The sequence below is a fragment of the Sceloporus undulatus genome, chromosome 3, assembly GCF_019175285.1.
Source record: "Sceloporus undulatus isolate JIND9_A2432 ecotype Alabama chromosome 3, SceUnd_v1.1, whole genome shotgun sequence".
In the NCBI taxonomy this organism is placed as follows: Eukaryota; Metazoa; Chordata; class Lepidosauria; order Squamata; family Phrynosomatidae; genus Sceloporus; species Sceloporus undulatus.
Genome location: NC_056524.1, coordinates 195,504,254 through 195,524,410, shown reverse-complemented (window position 1 = coordinate 195,524,410; position 20,157 = coordinate 195,504,254). Strand labels below are relative to the sequence as shown.

The 20,157-nt window shown below is 39.0% G+C and overlaps 1 protein-coding gene across 2 annotated transcripts in view; it reads left to right on the top strand.

Moving 5' to 3' along the window:
- Nucleotides 1–20,157, top strand: part of WDR11 (WD repeat domain 11) — a 64,482-nt gene that overhangs the window by 3,884 nt on the left and 40,441 nt on the right. For both annotated transcript variants that reach the window (XM_042459426.1, XM_042459427.1), the window contains exons 3-7: nucleotides 81–234; nucleotides 8,900–9,073; nucleotides 11,400–11,586; nucleotides 15,605–15,770; nucleotides 19,161–19,275. In XM_042459426.1, the coding sequence (XP_042315360.1) occupies nucleotides 81–234; nucleotides 8,900–9,073; nucleotides 11,400–11,586; nucleotides 15,605–15,770; nucleotides 19,161–19,275 (796 nt within the window). The remainder of the gene's footprint in view (nucleotides 1–80; nucleotides 235–8,899; nucleotides 9,074–11,399; nucleotides 11,587–15,604; nucleotides 15,771–19,160; nucleotides 19,276–20,157) is intronic.

Here is a 20,157-nt window from a genome sequence, read left to right as displayed (position 1 = left end):
TATTATCTGTCAGAAAAAATTAAAAAATGATTTGTGCTCATTCTGTTACAAATGACTGTGGTTGTTCTTTCCATCTTTAGGTTAAATGGGCTAAGGAGAACTACCATCACAACATTGGATCGCCTTATTCTTTGCGCCTGGCTTCTGCTGATGTCACTGGAAAGATCATTGTTTGGGATGTAGCCACAGGAGCTGCTCGCTGTGAAATCCAAGAGCACACAAAACCCATCCAAGGTAAGAAAACACTTATTTTCATATCACATCATGTTGCCGTTATAAATGTACTTACTAGTTAAAAGAAACAAGTGTAAGTAAAATATCCTTTGAATCCTTTTTATGTTCAAACAATTCCTGTTTGTTTATTTTTCCTCCCAAGCAAGACACATTCAGACTAGTATCCTGTGAAGGAATTAATGTCTAAATAATTATATGTTATATAGACATAAATCCTTTTTGGATGAGCCATAGAGGGCTATTCTGTTGCTCTTGTGCTCCATTAAACCCGTCACCCCCCACTGCCAGGCAACAAGCCTTCTGCCATCTCATGCATCTCATGTTCAGGGGGAGAGAATGAGGAGACTGTTCAGACCATGAAGATCCACCTGCTGTGGGATCCCAGGGAAAGGAACAAACGGGTGCATGCTGTTTGAAAGTCTCCCCTCTCTTTCCTCAAAAGTAAGCAACAGCAGCAGGGCCCCTTCAGGAGTTTGACAGCTGTTGGATGATAGAAGTCTGAAGAAATGAAGGATGAGAAACCAGGCGCTTCACATCAGCCTAGTATTTCAGAACAACAGGCCACTTCGAAGGTGCCTGGCACTTCAAAGGGGCCCAAAAACTCAAAAAATAAGAAGTTTGGTTTACCACACTGCATGCATGTGCAGAGATACACACACAGATGGAGTCTCAACCTTAGTGTGACTGCAATGTTTTTAATGTTTAACTTGCTTTGTCCAGAGACTTTAAAAAGGCTTAAGAATGTAAAAAATATCAATATATAGTAGTCATAGTTGAAATAAATGGGACTTTTAGTCTTGAAATTTTCTGAAATAATTATATGAAAGATAATTAAAATATTTTCTAACCATTTTCTTTACAGCAGATCATACCAATCTTTAAGGTTGCAATCTTACACACACTTAATCTTGGACTTCATTTACATTTCTGTCTGAGTAAATATATAATATATTATATATATATATATATATATATATATATATATATATATATTATATATATTGGGTTGTGCAATGTGCATATCGCAGATTGTTTCATGTGTTGTGAAACTATTTAGAAATGAAGTCTTGACTTTGGGGAACCCCGAATAATCAGTAAAATTCTTGCCCAAAGAAATTACTGTCTCCTTATACCAGTTTCTGAGTGTAACTGTCTCCAACCCACTTTTCTGTGGTCTCAGACCTTCACACCCCCTTACTGTATTAATGACACTGTGAAGGTACTGTAATAAAACACCCTTCAATGTCTCCTGGGGGCCAGTGTTGCCCCTTAGTCTCTAATAGTTGTCCCCCCTAATCAACACACTTGAATGCGTTTAATTCTTTGTCCTGATTCTCCAGTCTTTTTATATTAATCCTCTAGGGAAATGGCTGCAAAACTTGCAGAGCTGGGCATTTAATGAGTTTGTGGTACTGTTGCATATAACAAACAGCATCCTATTGTTCAGGGCATTCCTAAGCTTGTTAGCTGTTTAGTCTCTGGAGAATTTCACTTAGTTTCTAGGCAACAGTGAATTATTTCAGTAGCTTTATGTCTCTTGGTGATGAGGTTTGTAAATCAGCAGAAAGGGTGAAAAGTTGGACATCAGTAACCAATCACAATGGCAAGTTTTTCCCCTGGAGGAAAGGGAAATGGCGGCGGGGGTAGGTGAGTGGGTTCCCCATATGAAAAATTGTTTTGGAGAATCAGCACTTCTCTTGAAGTGCCAACAAAGAGCAATGATAATCATATATTCTGATGCAAGAGAAATAGAAGATAAAGAATATTGTATGGATTGCCATCCTAAAAACAGCCAGTAATTATTAATAGTATTACATCCTTTTGTATAGTAGTGACCTGAATTACAAGTATATGTTACTTTATGTAATTATGCAGCCAGCATGTTTGGGATGATCTCATGATATTTATATACTGGCAGGACAAAATAGACTTTTGGGCTCTTTTTGTTTTTAAATATTTAAAACGTACATCTGCAGTGGGGCTCTTGTGGCTCCTTAATGACAGAAATAGTTTAGCCTCTTCAAAACTGAAATGCATTATTACACAGAATTATTCATCACTGTGTATTGTAAGTTACCGTATTTTCCGGCCTATAAGACGACTTTTTAGCCCAGAAAAATGTTCCCCAAAGTCGGGGGTAGTCTTGTACTCCGGAAAGCCCCTGGGTCCTAAAGAGAGCCCTCGGCAGGGAAGGCTTCTCTCAAAGGCAAAGGAGCATCCTCCTCCGTTCCTTCCCTCCTTTGCCTTCCCTCCCTCCCTCCCTCCCTTTCTTTTCCCCTCCTTCCTTCCCTCCCTCCCTTCCTCCTTCCTTCCTTCCCTTTTCCTTCCTTTTCTTCTCTGCCTTCCTTCCTTGCTCCCTCCTTTCCCTTCCTGTCCTCGGAAGGCAGAAGGTCTCTCTACCTTCCCTCCAGCCTGAGAGCAAGGCTGGCTACAGAGCAACCAATCCTTTGGAGTCACACACTCACAGTTTTCAGCCAATCAGAGAGAGGGCTGGAGAGTGGTCGCCACCCCACCCTCAGAAAAGGGTCTCTCTCTCTCTCTCTCTCTCTCTCTCTCTCTCTCTCTTAGTCCCTGAGTCCCTCTGAGAGCCAGGCTACAGAGCAACCAATCCTGTTTGGATAGAGTCACACTAACAGCCAATCAGAGAGAGGACAGTGGTTGCCCCCCCGCCCTCACAAACTACAATTCCCAGGATTCCCTGGTTTTTCAAGGGAATTGCCTCCACACTTCCAGATCCCAGCCCCAGAGAATGAGTCTACAGCATAATCAGTGTTGCCAATTTAAGTCCACTTCTGCAGGTGCATTTGGATTTAATAATGATAACAATAATGGTGATGATGATGATGATGATAGAGAGATAGATCTTGTAGCACCTTTGAGTCTCACTGAAAGAAAAGTTGGCAGCATGAGCTTTCCTAGACTTAAGCGTACTTCCTCAGATGCATGGGAATTGTAGTTCATTGTGGCACCAGAGCTCTCACAAAACTACAATTCCCAGGGTTCCCTAGCACTGAGCCAGGGCAGTTAAAGCAGTCTCAAACTGGATTATTTCTGCAGTATGGATTGGACCTTGAGCATTTTTAATAACCAAGGTCCAAAACACACTGCAGAAATAATCCAGTTTGTGACCACTTTAACTCTCCTGGCTCAGTGCTAGGGAATCCTGGGAATTGTAGTTTGTTGTGGCACCAGAGCTCTTTCTGAGAACGCTCAATGTCTCACAAAACTACACTTCCCAGGGTTCCCTAGCACTGAGCCAGGGCAGTTATTTCTGAAGTGTGTCTTGGATCCAACTAAGGCTGCATCTTCACTCCAGAGACAATCCAGTTTCATACCGTTTTAACTGCCATGGCCCAGTGCTATGAAATCCTGGGAATTGTAGTTTGTTGTCACACCAAAGTTTGCTGAGAAGGCTAAATATCTCAGAAAACTAGAATTCCCAGGATTCCATAGCACTGAGCCAGGGCAGTTAAAGCAGTCTCAAACTGGATTATTTCTGAAGTGTGTCTTGGACCCAACTCAGGCTGCATCTTCACTCCAGAGACAATCCAGTTTTGTACTGTTTTAACTGCCATGGCCCAGTGCTATGAAATCCTGGGAACTAATTTGTTGTCACACCAGAGTTTTCTGGGAGGGAAAGTTAAATGTCTCACAAAACTAGAATTCCCAGGATTCCCTGGCACTGAGCCAGGGCAGTTAAAGGGGTGTCAAACTGGATTATTTCTGCAGTGCAGTTGCAGCCTAACACGTTTCTATTTGGCACAAAGCTTCCTGGGCTTTGATTCCAATAGGAGCCACTTGAACTGCCACGACTCCATCCATACAGAATCCCTGGGATTTGTAGTTTGGATCAGTGCCCCTCCATGCATTCTTTGGGCAGAGAAGGCAAAAGACCTTATAAAACTACAGATTCTAGGATTCCAATAGGATGGAGCAGCAGCTCTTAAAATGTTGTCAAACTGCATTAATTCTAAAGTGTAGATGCACCAAGAGGAAGGGCGGGAGGAGTTGTCGAGGCGGGTGAAATAATGTTGTGTATGCTGTTATTTCAAATGTGGAACAGAGTCCTTCCTCAGAGTGTAGTGGAGTCTCCCTCCTCTTCCCCTCCTTTTCTTCTTTCTCCTTCTCCTTTTTTCTCCTCCCCCTCTTTCTCCTCTGCCGCTGCTGCTACTGTTATTGTGTGCCTTCAGCTCCTTTCTGACTTATCGTGGAAGAGAGGGGTGGTCTTATACGGTGAGTATATCCCAAACACTCTATTTTAAGTTGTAAAGTTGGGGGTCGTCTTATACGCCCAGTCGTCTTATATGCCGGAATATACGGTATGTTTTGTGGCTATATCATTTTCATTTCATCACAAGAAGCAGTGAAGTCAAATACTACAGTGTTTGCACTGAAAGAAGAAAATGTCCAAATCACCTTGGTTCATGTGAAGTTTTATGAGATAACTAGACAAGTTGACATATGCCTGTAAACTTCTTGTGTGTTTTGGAGAAATGAAAAGAGAGAAGGAAACACAGAGAGGTAAGAGTGCAGCGGTTTCTGTAAAGAATGTGGAACTAATTGCTTTGGTGTTCATTCGATTTTTATTGCATCTGAGAGCATCAGTGATACCTATGGTAATATGGAAATTTTATTATAAGATTAAGAGAGCCAGTGTAGTGTCATGGTTTGGTTGTTGGCTGAAGGCCAGGGTTCTAATCTCCGCTTGGCCATGAAACCCACTTTGTGACCTTGGGCAAGTCCCACTTTCTCCATTTCAGAGGAAGGCAGTGGCAAATTCCCTCTAAATGAATCATTCCAAGAAAGCCCCATGATAGGTTTGCCTTAGGGTTGCCTTATGTTGGAAATGACTTGAAGGTATGCCACGAGAAGTGCTTTTTCAGTCTGCTGTCCTGAACAATTAAGTTGACACCATCACTCACTGATAGATCACCTGCAAAATGTGTGATTTGCTATCACTCCAAGTGTCTCCCTAGGTCTGATAGTATCAATTGCCCAGTTGTTATGTCCATCATTAAAAATCAATAATATATATGTGGATTTTCTTCAAGTAGAGGATGATGGCAGCTTGAGCAGAGAAGAAAATACTATTTTCTACATCTGTCTTTTTTAAAAAACAGCTTGCATGTTAATGTTCTGTAATGTGTCCCAGCTCTCTATTGCTTTTCTCGTTCTCCCTGTAGCAAGCTGTTCATCCCCTGCTGTTTTTAGTGCTACCCACATCCCTCATTATCATTATGGTTATAGATGTGTTTTATTCCTGAAATAAAATTCATAGTATCGTGGTGAAATGAAGTTTCCAGCTTGGGCTTCAATGAATAATTGATAGTTTAGTTGCAAAGTTGTTTCATAAAACTTTTCATAACCCAGAATGACCCACACATTTTCTTTTTTCACTGCAAAACATTACTGAAGTAACTTTGCACTTGTCTTGATTGCTTCATATGATAAAGTGGAGTTGATACACTCACAAACATAACTTCAAATACATAGTGATGAATAATTCTATGTAATAAGGTGTTTCAATCCTGGACATGCTAAACTATTTCTGTCATTTAGCACAGATTCTTCTTGAGCAGGTTATTTGAACTACCCACATATTTAAACAAATCTTGTTTGCATTCATGAAAGACTGGAAAGATCAAAAATGGAGATGCTGTACTTCCATTTCAATAATTGAAGTTCTTTTTAGCATTAATTTTTCTCAACCCTGTTAAGCACAAAGGGGAGGATGTAGGCTGTACTTTCTTAGTGGAAAGAGAGAGGTTTCAAGTGGTTAGCCAAAATAACTGTTGGCTGTAACATTTTTTTGTTGATTCCTAGACATATCTTTACTCAGATTCCAAGACACTGCCGATAATTATTTTTATTGTTGAATTTGTATCCTGCCTTTCTCCCAAGATTACTTGATTTGATGTAATTTTAAAATCATTTCTCCTAGTTTCTTGTATAAATAAGGACAATAAAGATTACACTTGCTGTCTATCTTTAAGTTTGTTTTTTAAATATAAAGTTGCATAGTATAGAATTTCTTGGCTGTTCAGGATTTAAACAGATCTAGTTCAGAATACAAAATACCAAAAGGGAAAGATCTTTGTGTACAGTGGTACTCCTAAGGACTTTTGTTTCAACTGTATGTTCCTTTACTGCCCTACAGACTACTTCAAAACTTCATGGACCTTTGTGCATCATATTTCGCAAAATTCAAGGAACTGTTAGAGTATGCTGTCTACCTGTTTTCAGTACTTATTTCCAGATTCCACCCTCCCTTCTTTCTTGACTCTCTTTGTTGTTGTCAACATTGGCCAAATAAAGCGGTGTCAAACCACTTTGAAATCTAACTGTTTAGATTCACTGGGTGGATAGTGAAATGGAGCCACACTCCATAGCTAGCAACTGCAGCAAAAAGAAGCTCAAATACTCTGACTTAAGTAAAAAAAAAATGTGTACCATCGCACCGGCATATAAACAGCACATCACCAGCATATAAGTAGCACATGTGAGAGTGTAAAAAACACAGCAGGCACCAATAATGCAGTGGATGTAATTGCAGCTTACACAAACTAGACAGTCCAACAGGGGCTCATGGAGAGTAGAGGGAGAAAGGGGCATGTATGAGGTGGGGGGGGCTCCATGATTGTTCTTTGCCAATGTGTCACTGAGCACACTGATGTACTATACCGGTAGTGCATCAGATGCAACTGCGTGTTTGGGCACACCACTGGTCATGCGGGGTGTCCAATAGGATAGTAGCTGGACAGAAAAATGGAGGTAACTGGTAGTGTTTGTGTGATGGTACACATGCATTGTGGGGGAGGAAAAAAGATAATACTCAAGAACCATGGCTCAGTGCAGCATGGTGCAGACTGCCCGTGGGTGTTCAGCCCGCCTTGGGAGTGGGCAGTGCGGACAGCAGGGTTTTGACCCATTTTCAGAAAACTCAAGATCAATCGACTTTTTCCAACCTGTCTGTTCTGGCCTTGAGTCTCTCTCACCCTTGACAAAGTGCAAATGTCATTTCCGCTGACACTTGAACAATTATGTGGACATCTTGAGTATTGGTCCTTGCTGACTTCAAGTTCACTTGACATTAAGCTCTGCTCATGCAGAAAATATTGCAGCTCCTTCAAGCCAGCTGTGTTGGTAGAGTTTGGCAGCAATGACAGCAAGACTACATTGTACTTTGTAAACTTTCAGGCCTATTTGTTTGCCTCAGGAAAGAGGTATGGACTGAGTCCTGTTTAGGCAACCTTTGGAGTACTGGTTGTTCAGAGGTTTGTTCTTTAAGGACTAAACAAAAACAGGAAATACTTTATTCTGTATTCAGCTATCCCGTGAAGGAAAGGAATATCTAAGCCATTCATTTTGAAGAAGTTTTTCAAGCAATGTCAGGATTTTTTAAAAAATTAACAAAGTAAGTAAAATTTAATAAGTGAATAGACTGTGTCAAGTGCAAAACCATGTACGTACGTTGTACCTAATACATGCAAACTATTTGTAGTTTATTTGGATAATAATTTCGCTGGGAAGGACTAATATTTTCCCACTTTTCACCTTTACTCTGTTAATTCAACAAAACTGACATATCCATCCATGCTCTAGTATCTAACATTCTTTGTACAAAAACATTTTATATGTTAGATCTGGTGACACCCAAGGCTTCTGTACAAAAATGATAATAACAGTTTGGAAATGTTGACCAGAGGTTTTCTGAAAATTTCTGAAAATGTACATTACAAAATACTGTGGATTTTGTTCTTTGTATTTTTCTATATGTATATTTATATATATATTACTTACTTTAGACATTAGGTTTATGTTTTGTACTCTAGCTTATGTTTACTGCATGATTATTTTTTTGTATCTAATGCTCTTGTTGTAATCCGCTTTGATTCCATGAGGAAAAGGCAGAATAGAAATAAATCATCATCATCATTATTTAATTACTTGCTCATTTAACTATTTCTTAGAGAGCTTGTCTTTACCCATCTCACCCTGTTTACATCAGTAATTAAATAACTTGAGGTAAGTCAGTTCTGTAGCAGCCTTTATTCCAAATTCAAATCTAATTATATAAGCTGAAGAGACTTGATATTCCCAGCATCAAATGAAAAACAAACCCAGTTCTGAACCGCTACTTTTTTTTCTTATTTTACATATGATTGGTGAAATCCCAGGTTTCTGCATTATGTTAATACTGGCAGTATATTTGCTTTATAAAGATTCATAATTTGATGTAATGAAACTAGGGAACTATAATTCAGAAAATACACTTGAAGTTTCAGCACAGACAATTGTTTTTAGCTTGTTTTTCTTTATCTAAGGTGTTCTGGATTCTAAATGTAATAAAACAAGTATTTCTTTGTGCTAACATTTTCCAATGTGCCATTTTCTCCTGTTTTTTGTTCTTAGAAATACAGTCACCCCTTTGTTTTTGCGGGGGATCTGTTCTGGACCCCCTTGCAAAAATGAAAATTTGCCTATATTCAAGTTCCATCGACTTGAATGGCAGCAGGCCCACATTTTGTCCCACTCTGTTTGCCGTCCGCAAACAGGCGAGGGACACAGACTTCAATTCTGAGAAAACGGTAGGGCAACTGTATATAGCAAATGAAAGGGGTTGCTGTTCTTCACTTTGAGACTGTTCTCTCCTTTTCTTTGACAGACATGCAGTGGTTATGGAGTCAGGATGCTTCTCGAGATCTGCTGCTTGCAGTTCACCCACCAAATTACATTGTGTTATGGAATGCAGATACTGGCACCAAACTCTGGAAGAAAAGTTATGCAGAAAACATCCTTTCTTTTTCATTTGATCCTTTCGATCCTTCAAATTTAGCATGTAAGTTCTTCATTAGGAAAGTGCTTGTTACCATTGATTTCCAGAGTAAATATTGCTGTGATATGAAAGTTTGCTGTTGGATCATAACTTCCAAAAGCCAGAAAATGCAATAAGAGAAAGAACAGTATAGGTTGATCTAATTAACCTTGGTTTGTGACATTTATAGGAAGCTTGGGATGTGAGCAGGGGGAATTTGAATGTGAAGTGGGCAAATGAGATTGGTTATGGTAGAAGTCATTAATTAAAACAACAGATAACCAAATGTACTGTGAAGCAAGTTCAAAGTTTAAGAGAATGGATGTGCATACATATTACGATATTTAGGCAGCCTCCTTATGCCTTGGGCTGGATTCCTTTCTAGTCTACTGAACATGGACTATGATAGCAGCATAGTGAAGAAAAGATAGGGTGATGTGCAGGCGGCATTTACATATCATAATAAACCATAGCTTGGTACAAAGGTTTCTAGGTTCTCAAGGTCATAGGGGCTGTGGAAGCCCCCAATCATTTGCCCCCTTTCCACCACCCCCATGAAAAACCTTGCCTTGTTAAACAACTAAAACTTGTTAAACAAACTGGTTGCACCCCCCCCCCCCCCAAAAAAAAAAAAAAACCAACAACCCCTCTCAGGAACCCAGTTGGGGATTTTGAGTCTTCCCACCAGGTTTTAGGCCTAAGAAGACCTTTAACAAAATAAATAAACAAAACAAAACCATTTTGTTTCTGGAGGGCTCAAAATCGGGCTGTTTTAGGTTCTGTGACCTATAGGTCGTATTTTCCCTTTTGCTAGTGTACTGTGACATGAACATATGGAAATGATTCACAGCATGTTTCAAGTTTGTACATTTTCTTTCTGCTTCACCTTCATTGCTGGGAGAAAGAGTTCAGAATCTTTTGCTCAACCACAAATGTTTGTGGAGTTTTGACCCAGAAATGTTGTTACGCCTAACTTAGGGTAGTTTAAACAAGCCAGTTTCATTATGATTTGAAGTTGACTTGTTTTAAACTAGGGCTACTGTTAACTTATTTGCTACCTCAGATAACATGACAAATGGTGAAGTGCTTAAAAAAATGGAAGCTTTCAGATTCCTTTCAGCTTCATGAAGGGATGTGAATCAAGCTCATTTTAACAAGGGCTCATTTCTGTTATGTTAAGTGTGACATAGAAACACAGCCAATGCCTTATCCAAACCCACAGGCTAACCCTACAATGATCAAAGAGCAGTGTGGAAAGATTTCCTAACAGCGTGTCAGCGTGTTTCCTTGGTTCGATTGTGGGAAATTTTTGTCTAGATTACAAAAATACAAATGATTAATTTAGTTAATTAGAACATTTCTAATAGTTTCAACCTGGCCACTCAAATATAATCTTCTTCCTGATTAACAGGAATGTGGCTCCTGCTCTCATTGATTTAAAAATGAAAATTAAAAATGAATTAAAAATGAGAATATAGTTTACATGTTACGGGTGCAAATGACTAAGGAATTGTATGCAAACAGTATTTTTATTCAAAAGGAATTCCCACTGGGAACTTGCTTTCAAGTAGGCTGTGTAGGACTGCAGCCTAAAGAACATAAGGGCATTCAACATTACATTTTCTTCTAAGTTACATAGGTAAGAATTGCTAGAGGTTATACTGCATTTTGAGAGATCTTCTTTTATATTTGACCATGTGCAGGGAGTGTATAGAGCTAATATTAGAAACATAAACTTTTCTTCCTGCAATCATCTACCATATTTTAAAGTGTGTGTGTGTGCATATTAAAGCTGACTTCTGAGGTCTCTATGGCCATATGCAGGTGGGATATTTAATTTTTATTTTTTTTTTTTTTTTTTATTTTTTTTTTTGTATGTTTTTTAATTTTAATTTTTTTTTTTTTATATTTATTTTTTTTTTTTTCTAATATATTATTTATTTTTTTTTATTTTCCTCCCCACCGAATGTTAACAGTTGTCAGTTTATTCAGCATTCATAAAAGTGTTGACTACATTGGTACCCCGGGTTACGAAAATAATCCTTCCTCGGCCCCTTTGTAACCCGAATCTTCGCTGAGCCGAAAAGCATAGGCGCTAGCGCTGGGAAGCCGCGATTGTCGTCAAAAAGCGCCGAAAGAGCACCAAAAATTTTTCGTAAAAAAAAAAAACGTAACCCGGAACAGTTTTTTCCTATAGAATTTTTTCGTATCCCGGAAATTTCGTAACGCGGTGCTTTCGTATCCCGGGGTACCACTGTACTTCTAACTGCAAGGGTACATTAGGAATGAATTGAAATGACCAAATTACTCTGCATATTTATAACAAAATAACTGTCTTTTCTTCATACAGTGCTTACAAGTGAGGGAATAGTGTTCATTTCCGACTTCTCGCCTTCCAAGGCTCCTGTCAGTTCAGGGAAAAAGGTTTACATTTCCAGTCCCCATTCTAGTCCTGTTCATAACAAAGTGGCAGCTGCAACAGGAGCTAAAAAGGCCTTAGACAAAGTTAAAATTCTCATCACTAATGAAAAACCAAGGTAAGTATACAGGGCATATTTTCTGTTGTGCTCACAAAACCTGTTCTATAAGGATGAACCTATAAAAAGTATATTTGTAAGTGGAGTTCTCAGATTTCACAGTCTGACACCTCTTTAGTATTCAGGGTAAAGAGAGAAGCTGTATTTGTTAAACTGTGCTGTTGGCCTCCCACTTTTGCAAGGTACTTCAGGGCAGCGTCTATAGACTTTCCAGGAGATCTGCCTGTCCACTTCCTCCCACTCAGGACATTTTGGGAATAAGTGATCAGAGCAAGGAAATATTGAGTTGCCTGAGCATTTGTTGTTTCCGGAATTGCTGAATATGGTACTAAAAGATACTTGCTTTGTAACTTTTCTTATCTTATTGTTAACTTTCCAAGTTGAGTTCCCTACTTTCTCACACCCTAAATGAAGCTGGACTACAATTTCATTTCTTGTTCTGAAGCACATGTGGGATACAGAAGTGCAAAAATCACGGTGTAAATAATGTCTTTCTTCTTCACCTCTGCTTAGGCACTTGTTTTTTTCCCTCTCTTTCATTTCTTGGTCTTGCTTCTCATTCTTTCCTGTCTTTTTCACTCTACTCCCCAAAGTCTTGGCTGAACAATTTCTACATCCCTTCTTTTTTTTCCCCTGCACACCTCTTCTTCCTTCTTCTCTCGTTCCACCATGATTCTTGCCTACATTCAACTTCTCTCTTCTTCCCTAATATCTCTTTAGTTCTTAATCTCCTAGTTTCTCTCCTCCCCCCAGTCTTGTCTCCTTTCAGCAAAAAACCCAGTTCCTCCCCTTGCCCTGAGAACCAAAGAGGTTCTAGGCCCTGTCCCCACATCTCCTCGTCCCCCAACTTCTACTATTCTGAGTCATTTGGCTTCTTCCCCATCCCTTTGTTTCTCACTCTCATCCTCTGTTCTACTCTTCATAACTAAACGCATTATCATTTTTCTCCTTTTCCCCACATCTGCCTCCCCACCTCTAAAACCATCTTTGTCTCCACCCCTTAAAACCATGACTGGGATATGTTAAAGTTGTAAGTCCAGTTCAACTCATTTGGGCTTGCTTCTGAATAGACATGCATAGATAGAACTAGTGAACTTTTATCATCATTGCAATAACAAAACATTGTATGATTATTAGTAGCATTATTATGATAATTATTTTGGAAGTAAGGGAGAATTCCACAACCTGACTTTAAAAAAAAAAAGATGTGGACCATGAGGAGCGTTCATGAATTGGAGCAGAATTTTTAAAAATTGCTTATGGCTTGGAAAAACGTCTTGGTGGACTAACAAATGCATAAAATAAATGTTTGCAAAAGTGTTAAAAAGAGGTCTAGGAAAGATTTACTTATTTTTCTGTTTAGAGCAGAGCATGGAAAGCTTTCATTGGCCTGTTACAGACTGCCAAAATAAAGCTGCTTCGGGTCTCTTTGGAGGTATGCTGTTTAAATGATGCATGCATCCTAAGAATCCAGAAGCTGCACCAAAGCTGCCCTCCAGTGCTTAGGAATGGAGTGTGGCTTTGGCGCGACCTCCAGACTCTTCGGACCCATGCATCATTTAAATAGCATACCTCCAAAGAGACCCAAAGCAGCTTTATTTTGGCAGTCTGTAACAGGCCATTGATTCTTATAGAGCAGTTCTTGCAAAGTTAGTTGTTTTTCTCTTCAGTGCAGAGCTTGGAAGATACAGTATTATTTCCAACCAAATAAATATTTTCCTAAATTGCATTTTAATGTATCGAATATGCTTTGAGCCACTGTGATTTATACTTAACGCATCAAGCTTAATGGCACCAGTAAGGCCTGTCTCATGACATCATTGGGGTCACTTTGTATGTCATCACTAGGAAGCACTCAGTGTGTTATCACCAGGGGCCATCCCCAGGTATCAGTTTTGAGCCCTGAAATCCTAGCTTTTGTGAGACTCCAGACTTGACAATTCAAGGCATGTTGGTCCGTTTGATTATTGTTTAACAAAGGGGCAGGGAAGGTTTGACCCTCCAGATGTTTTGAACTTTAATTCCTACAAAGCCTAACCAGCATGACTAGGGTAAGGGAAATCTTCAGCCTTGGTGTAAGAGTTTATAACAAGTCAAGAATATGGTGAAGTTAGAATGATATGATCATTTTGCTTCAGAGACTTTGGATTGCTCTCACTACTGCAGCACTGAAAGTAGGTCATCCAATTATTGTAAAACTGTAAAATGTGAGGCATTCAGAATGAGGCCTTTTGCAAACCCCTTCTGAGGAAACTTGCCAAGAAACCCTCATTATAGGTTCGCCTTAGGGTTGCCATATATTGGAAACAGATCCATGGAGTGCTACTTGGGACTACTTTTCTCCTAGCCAATATAGCTGCTTCTGGAGAAAATAATGGTATTCTGCAAACAAATCAGTTGGGTTTATGCATAGATTCAAATTATGTAATAAAAAGGTATGGTTTGGCATGGGTTGGAATAGCTCCCAAAGAATTTGAACAAAGGGCCAAAACAGACTGGCAAAAAACACCGGCTTCGGGGTGGCGTGTGGGCGTGGCATACACACAGCACACACTCCGATGTCTTCCCCAAGCCAATGTCATGCCACCCCACTGACCACACATCAAGGCGGCGTCATGGCATTTCTGCGGTGCTACGTTTACACGCCCTGCGCTACAGAAACACTGAAAAGCCACCACCCTAGCAGAAAAGGTGCCTTTTTTCCACCCCAAAAAGGAGCAGTCTTTTGGGTCTTAAAAATGCTGAATTGGGGCCGCAGCATGCAGTTGCTTCAGCCTCAATCTGGCACTCAAAGGGGCGGCATCATGCTGCCCTTTTAAGTCCATCTGTTTCAGCCTAAAGTTAAACAACTTAGTTAAAGTTGTTAGTCAGTTAAACACATACTGTATCCTCCACCATGTAACTAAAACACTAGCCACTCAGACCCCTAGAAACATCTGCTGACACATCAGTTCCATTTAGACTACTTAAGGAATAATCTATTCACTCCATCCCCATGCAAACAAACTATTTCACTGTGGAGGGAAGGTTATAGCCCTGTGACTATCTGCCTTGGACTACCCTTCCAATGCTTCAAGAAATGATGTACTTGTGATGAATTTGTTTTTCTTTTGCCACTAACAATAATTTATTCCAGTCTAAGGAATTTAGCATTCTATTCTCTACACTGCATTCCCACATTAAAACACATGGAAAAGAGTCCACAGTCTTGGGTTGTTTGCAAGTCCAGGTAGTCCACATGCCCACATACAAACTTGACAGAAAACTGCAAAAACTTTATTGATCTCTGGAGAGAGTATTTCTCTAGAATGCACATACTTCCAAAGACATTCTCTGACATACTTCCCACTTTACATGTTTTGGTGTGTGTGTAAACATAAGTGCATACAGTCATCCCTTTGTATCTGCAGGGGATCATTCTGGACTCCCCCGCCCCGCCCCGGCAGATAACAAAAAATGCAGGACTTCAAGTCCCATTGTTTCCTATGGCAGTGTGATGTATGTGAGGCCGCTGGTATAGCCATGTGCACATGCCTCCATTAAAAACAACAGAGTGAATGGCAAGCCTGCGGATAAGAAGAGCCCCTCTGTACTTTAACAATATAATTATAGTTATTTTCACTAACCAACCAATTCTTTAAGTGATCAAATAAAAGCTACAATTCCTATGCTGGGCATAGATACAGGCACACACAATTTGGGATCTAAAAGAATTCTAGTTATTTTTTATAGAGCTAAATCTAACTTTTAGTTCCTGTTAGACTTAATTAGATTTAATGCAACTAGATTTAATGCATTATCTAGTATGGTTGGGACTAACAAATGAATTTAGCCCCTAGAAACAAACGTTACAGCTCTGCAGTTGTTCAGGATATGGCAAGATGATGTTTCAGAAGTATAAGTGATACAGGTTGCCTTAGTAAGTGCTTCTCAAAGATGTTTAATTGTCTGATTTGCAAAAAAGCTTATTCACTTACCGTTAAAGTATTGTAATAAGACTTATTTGTGATGTGTTTAGTGCTGAATCAGTAACATTGAATGACTGCCTTCAGCTATCCTACCTGCCTTCCAAACGAAACTACATGTTGTTACTCTACCCAAGAGAAATCTTGATTCTTGACCTTGAAGTAAACCAGACAGTAGGTGTCATAGCAATTGAGAGAACAGGAGTGCCATTTCTACAGGTAATAAAAACCCCTTTCAAATGTGCATGCTTTAGTTTTCACTGTTATCTTTAAAATTCCTTTTTACTCTATATTTGTCCAAATGAGTTGATGAGATATTTAATATCAGAGAGAAAGCAACTTAATTTGGAGTCTAAATGCTGGAAATTCATGATTACTGAGTTGTTTTTGATTGAATGATAACATATACTTGCCGATAGAGATGTGAAGACCTGGGGGGGGGGACTAGAAAAATCTGGGGGGAAAACCAGGTTTTTTTTTTCTGTTTTTCTTTTCCTGAATTTTTTTTTTCCTTCCAAAAATTGGAAAAATTGAAAAAAGGAAGAAACCGATTATGGAATGTTTTATTTTAGCATGATGAATAAAACCTTTAAGACAAGGTGTTCATATACTCTCCAAATCATTTCTAAAAAATATGTACAGTATTAGATTATTCCAATTTCTGTGCACTGAATGAGGACAAGCAAGTCCTAGGCCTGTTACAGACAGCCAAAATAAAGCTGCTTCAAGTCACAGTGGAGGTATGGTGTTTCAATGATGCATGCGTCCTAAGAGTCCAGAAGCCACACCAAAGCCACGTTCCAGTCGTTAGGGCTGTAGCGTGGGTTTGGTGCAACTTCTGGACTCTTAGGACGCATGCATCATTGAAACACCATACCTCTACTGTGACTCGAAGCAGCTTTATTTGGGCTCTCTGTAACAGGCCCTAGGTTACAAACTAAACTCACCAATACGAGAGCAAGATGCATTTCTTTCTTTAGGGGGCACTGAAAGAATCTGGTCTGTGTTTGGAAACACTCACAGTAAATCAAGAAATAAACTGACATGTGAAAGGAGAAGGTTATTTCATTATTTATAATTTATTTTTATAACGCTGTAAATGTTTATTTTTATAGTGCAGTAAATGTACACAGTGCTGTACATAGAAATGATCAAATCAATAAAAATGAAACCTGCCAATGGCGTACAATCTACAAAATACATATAGAACAATAGGTAGTAATATAAGATAGATTTGGTGCTATGGAATTCTAGCAATCGTAGTTTTATGAAACATTTAGCTTTCTCTGCCAAAGGGTTCTGGTGCCACAACAAGCTACAATTCCCAGAATTCTGTAGCATTGAGCCATGACAGTTAAACTGGTATCAGATTGGAATATTTCTGCAGTGCAGATGCAGCCTAGAGCTCAAAAAACGAGTTTGGTTAACTTTCCCCTCCTCAATTCTGTTTATGGGAATGGGTGCTATATGTCTATTTGATACTGTGGAGAGGAAATATAATTTTCTTTGTTACTAATGTTGATGACTTCTTCTGGTATTTATTTATTGTCTGCTCCACATAACCTAGCAAAAGCAAAGTTCAGGAGATTAATATTCCATTTGTTACAACTAAAAAAATAAAAGTAAATTCCATTTGTAATAATTGTTTGAATACACTTTATTTTAATATACCAATTGTAATAATTTTATGCCAAATCAAATTATACATAGTCATATTTTATGTTCCTAAAGTAACAGAGTGACTTTCAATCTGTAAAAAGTGCTAATGTTACATTTTATTCAATTTTTCCAATCATTTCCATTTTTTTCCTGACCCCTGCCCCCTGGAAAAAACAGATCCCCCCTCCCATGGCTTCATCGTTTCCAGAAATTTTACATCTTTATTTGCAGAACTAGCTTTTTTTCATAAAGCATCTTCTAAAGTTTTGTCATGCCTAGGTTTCTTTTGTCTCCAAACAGATGCGACAAAAGAAGCTGCTTTGGGCCACTTTGGAGATGTTCTGTTTAAATGATGCAGGAGTTGTAAGAGGCTGGAAGCCATGCTGAAGCCACGCTCCAGTCCTTAGAACTGGAGTGTGGCTTTGGCGTAGCTTCTGGCCTCTTAGGGTACATGCATTGTTTAAACAGCACACCTCCAAAGTGGCTCGAAGCCGCTTCATTTGGCCTGTCTGTTTGGGCACTAACTCTACTTTCCTTATGGAATACAGATTTTTTTTTTGTTGATAGACTGTATGTATTCATTAATAATTCAAATCAACAGTTGTGAGTCACTGGAAAAATTGACATCAAATGTTCAGAGTAAAAAATGTGTACTAAAAATAAACTAACCGTGCAAGAATGTTATGACTGCTTGCCCAAGGACGGTTGCCTCCTCAGTGTTTTGCCAGAATAAATTTTGACAACTTTATGTGCGTAAGTTGTTGTGGGCGTCTAGGTCTCATCATGTGGAACTGTGTGAAGTTCAAAAAATATATGAAAGAAAGCAAATAATATGAATGCTTGTCGAGTCTTTATTATAGCTTGAGCATGGTGATATTTTTGTGGTTAACATGTTGTGAAAAGCAATAAACAAGATGGAAGAAAATTAGAGCCCAGCTTGGCCAAAACTATTTAATGCATCTCTCTAAAGTCTGCTGGAAATTACACTTTATTTTGTGGCATTATAAAAATTACTGTAGTGGAAACAATCCTGTGGTGAAAGGAAATCCCGTTTTTATGGTTGTTTAGATGTTTCCTTCAGAAGTGACACAAGGTTTTTTTGAGCATGAGGTTTTATCTGAACTTGTTTGAACTTCTGGAATCATTCATCTGTGTGAACTAGAGAGAGTAATAAAGCCAAACATCACAGGTTTTTATAAATGTCTGAGTATAAAGTGTGCTCAGTCATGTGGATAGACTGAGAAATGGTGGAATTTTGAAGGCAGTAATCAACATTTTTTTAAAAAAAGCCTACCAAAGTCACCTTCATGGAATGCTTTTAAAACTTTTGAGATAAGAGTTCCATGAAGGTGACTCTGGTAGGATTTTTTAAGAAGTACTGTATAAAACTTCTTAAAAAAATGTTTACACCTTGACTTACTCTACTGATTGATCTCCAAGATTCTAAATAGTGGTATAGAACTAGCAGTTTATCCATTGAAATGAGGGATGTCCTGGAATAGAGGGAGATTCAGGAAGCAGATCCATGATGTGCAGTTGTTTTGTACACTTTAAACTTATGATATGTTGGAAGCATTTTAAAGCTACTGCTGTCAGAATTGCATACAGTACTCTGTCAGATGTATTGCAGTCTCCCACAATGAGACTAATACGCAGGCCACCCTGTGACACGTAGAAGCATGTGAAAAGTGGGTTTGAAACTCTATGTGTATTTAATTTTTAAAAAAGTTGTACTCTGCAACTTTTACTGAAAATGTCGTATGCTGCTCTATTAATTTAGATGAGTTTCATCCTGCTCTGTATCAAGTCATGGCTCAATACAAGAACATTTAAAGCCATTTTTGAGACAGCCATAACAGCTTTCTAATGAAATCCATGTTGGTTTGTTAATGCTGACTACTTCAGAACATGAAGAATACTAACTTTCCATTCTTGTCTCTCTTTCTCAAGGTAATTCCTTGTTTTCAACGTGATGGGTTGTTCTGCCTTCATGAAAATGGTTGCATAACTTTGAGAATTCGTAGACATGCCAATAGTTTAAGTGTTACACCAAATGAAGATCCAGGTAATCATACCTATCATATCTAGGAAACTAGATATTTATTTTTGTTCCAACTTGTTTTTTTGGTAGACAAATTAAAATAGATATACAGATTTTAATTTGTCTCTTGGTAACCCAAGTTGGAATAAAAATAAACACCTCTGTATCGTTAAAGATTGAATACACTGAATACTACTATTCGATCTGAAATAGTTCCTCCTGACTTGCCCCTTACCACTAACCTCCTGGTACCTTCTACTAATAAACTCTTTGGGTTTCCCCCTGTTTCTCTGGATGAACTCTCTACGCTGCTAAATTCTTCCAAACCTACTATCTGCTCTCTTGATCCTATTCCCTCCCGTCTCCTAATCTCTATAGCCCCTTCTCTTCTGCCCTCGCTCCTCTATATCTTTAATCTCTCTCTCTCTCTCTCTCTCTCTCTCTCTCTCTGGGTTCCTTCCCTTCTGACTTCAAACATGCTCTCGTTTCCCCAATTCTGAAGAAACCCTCTCTCGACCCCTCTTCTTTGTCTAGCTATCGTCCAATTTCTCTTCTTCCTTTTCTTTCTAAGGTCCTAGAATGGGTCGTTTATTCTCACTGTATTAAGTTTCTTGAAGCCAACTCCATCCTGGACCCTTTCCAGTCTGGCTTCCGCCCACGGCACTCTACAGAGACAGCCCTCACCAAGATCTCAAACGATCTCTTGCGGGCCAAGACAAACGGCCTCTACTCTATTCTCATTCTTCTTGATTTGTCTGCAGCCTTTGACACTGTTGATCACTGTCTCCTGGTTGATTTACTCTCTGACCTTGGGTTCTTCGACTCTGCTCTCGACTGGTTTAAAACTTACTTGTCAGACAGATCTTTTGCAGTGGTCACAGGTGGTCAGACTTCATCCTCTGTTCC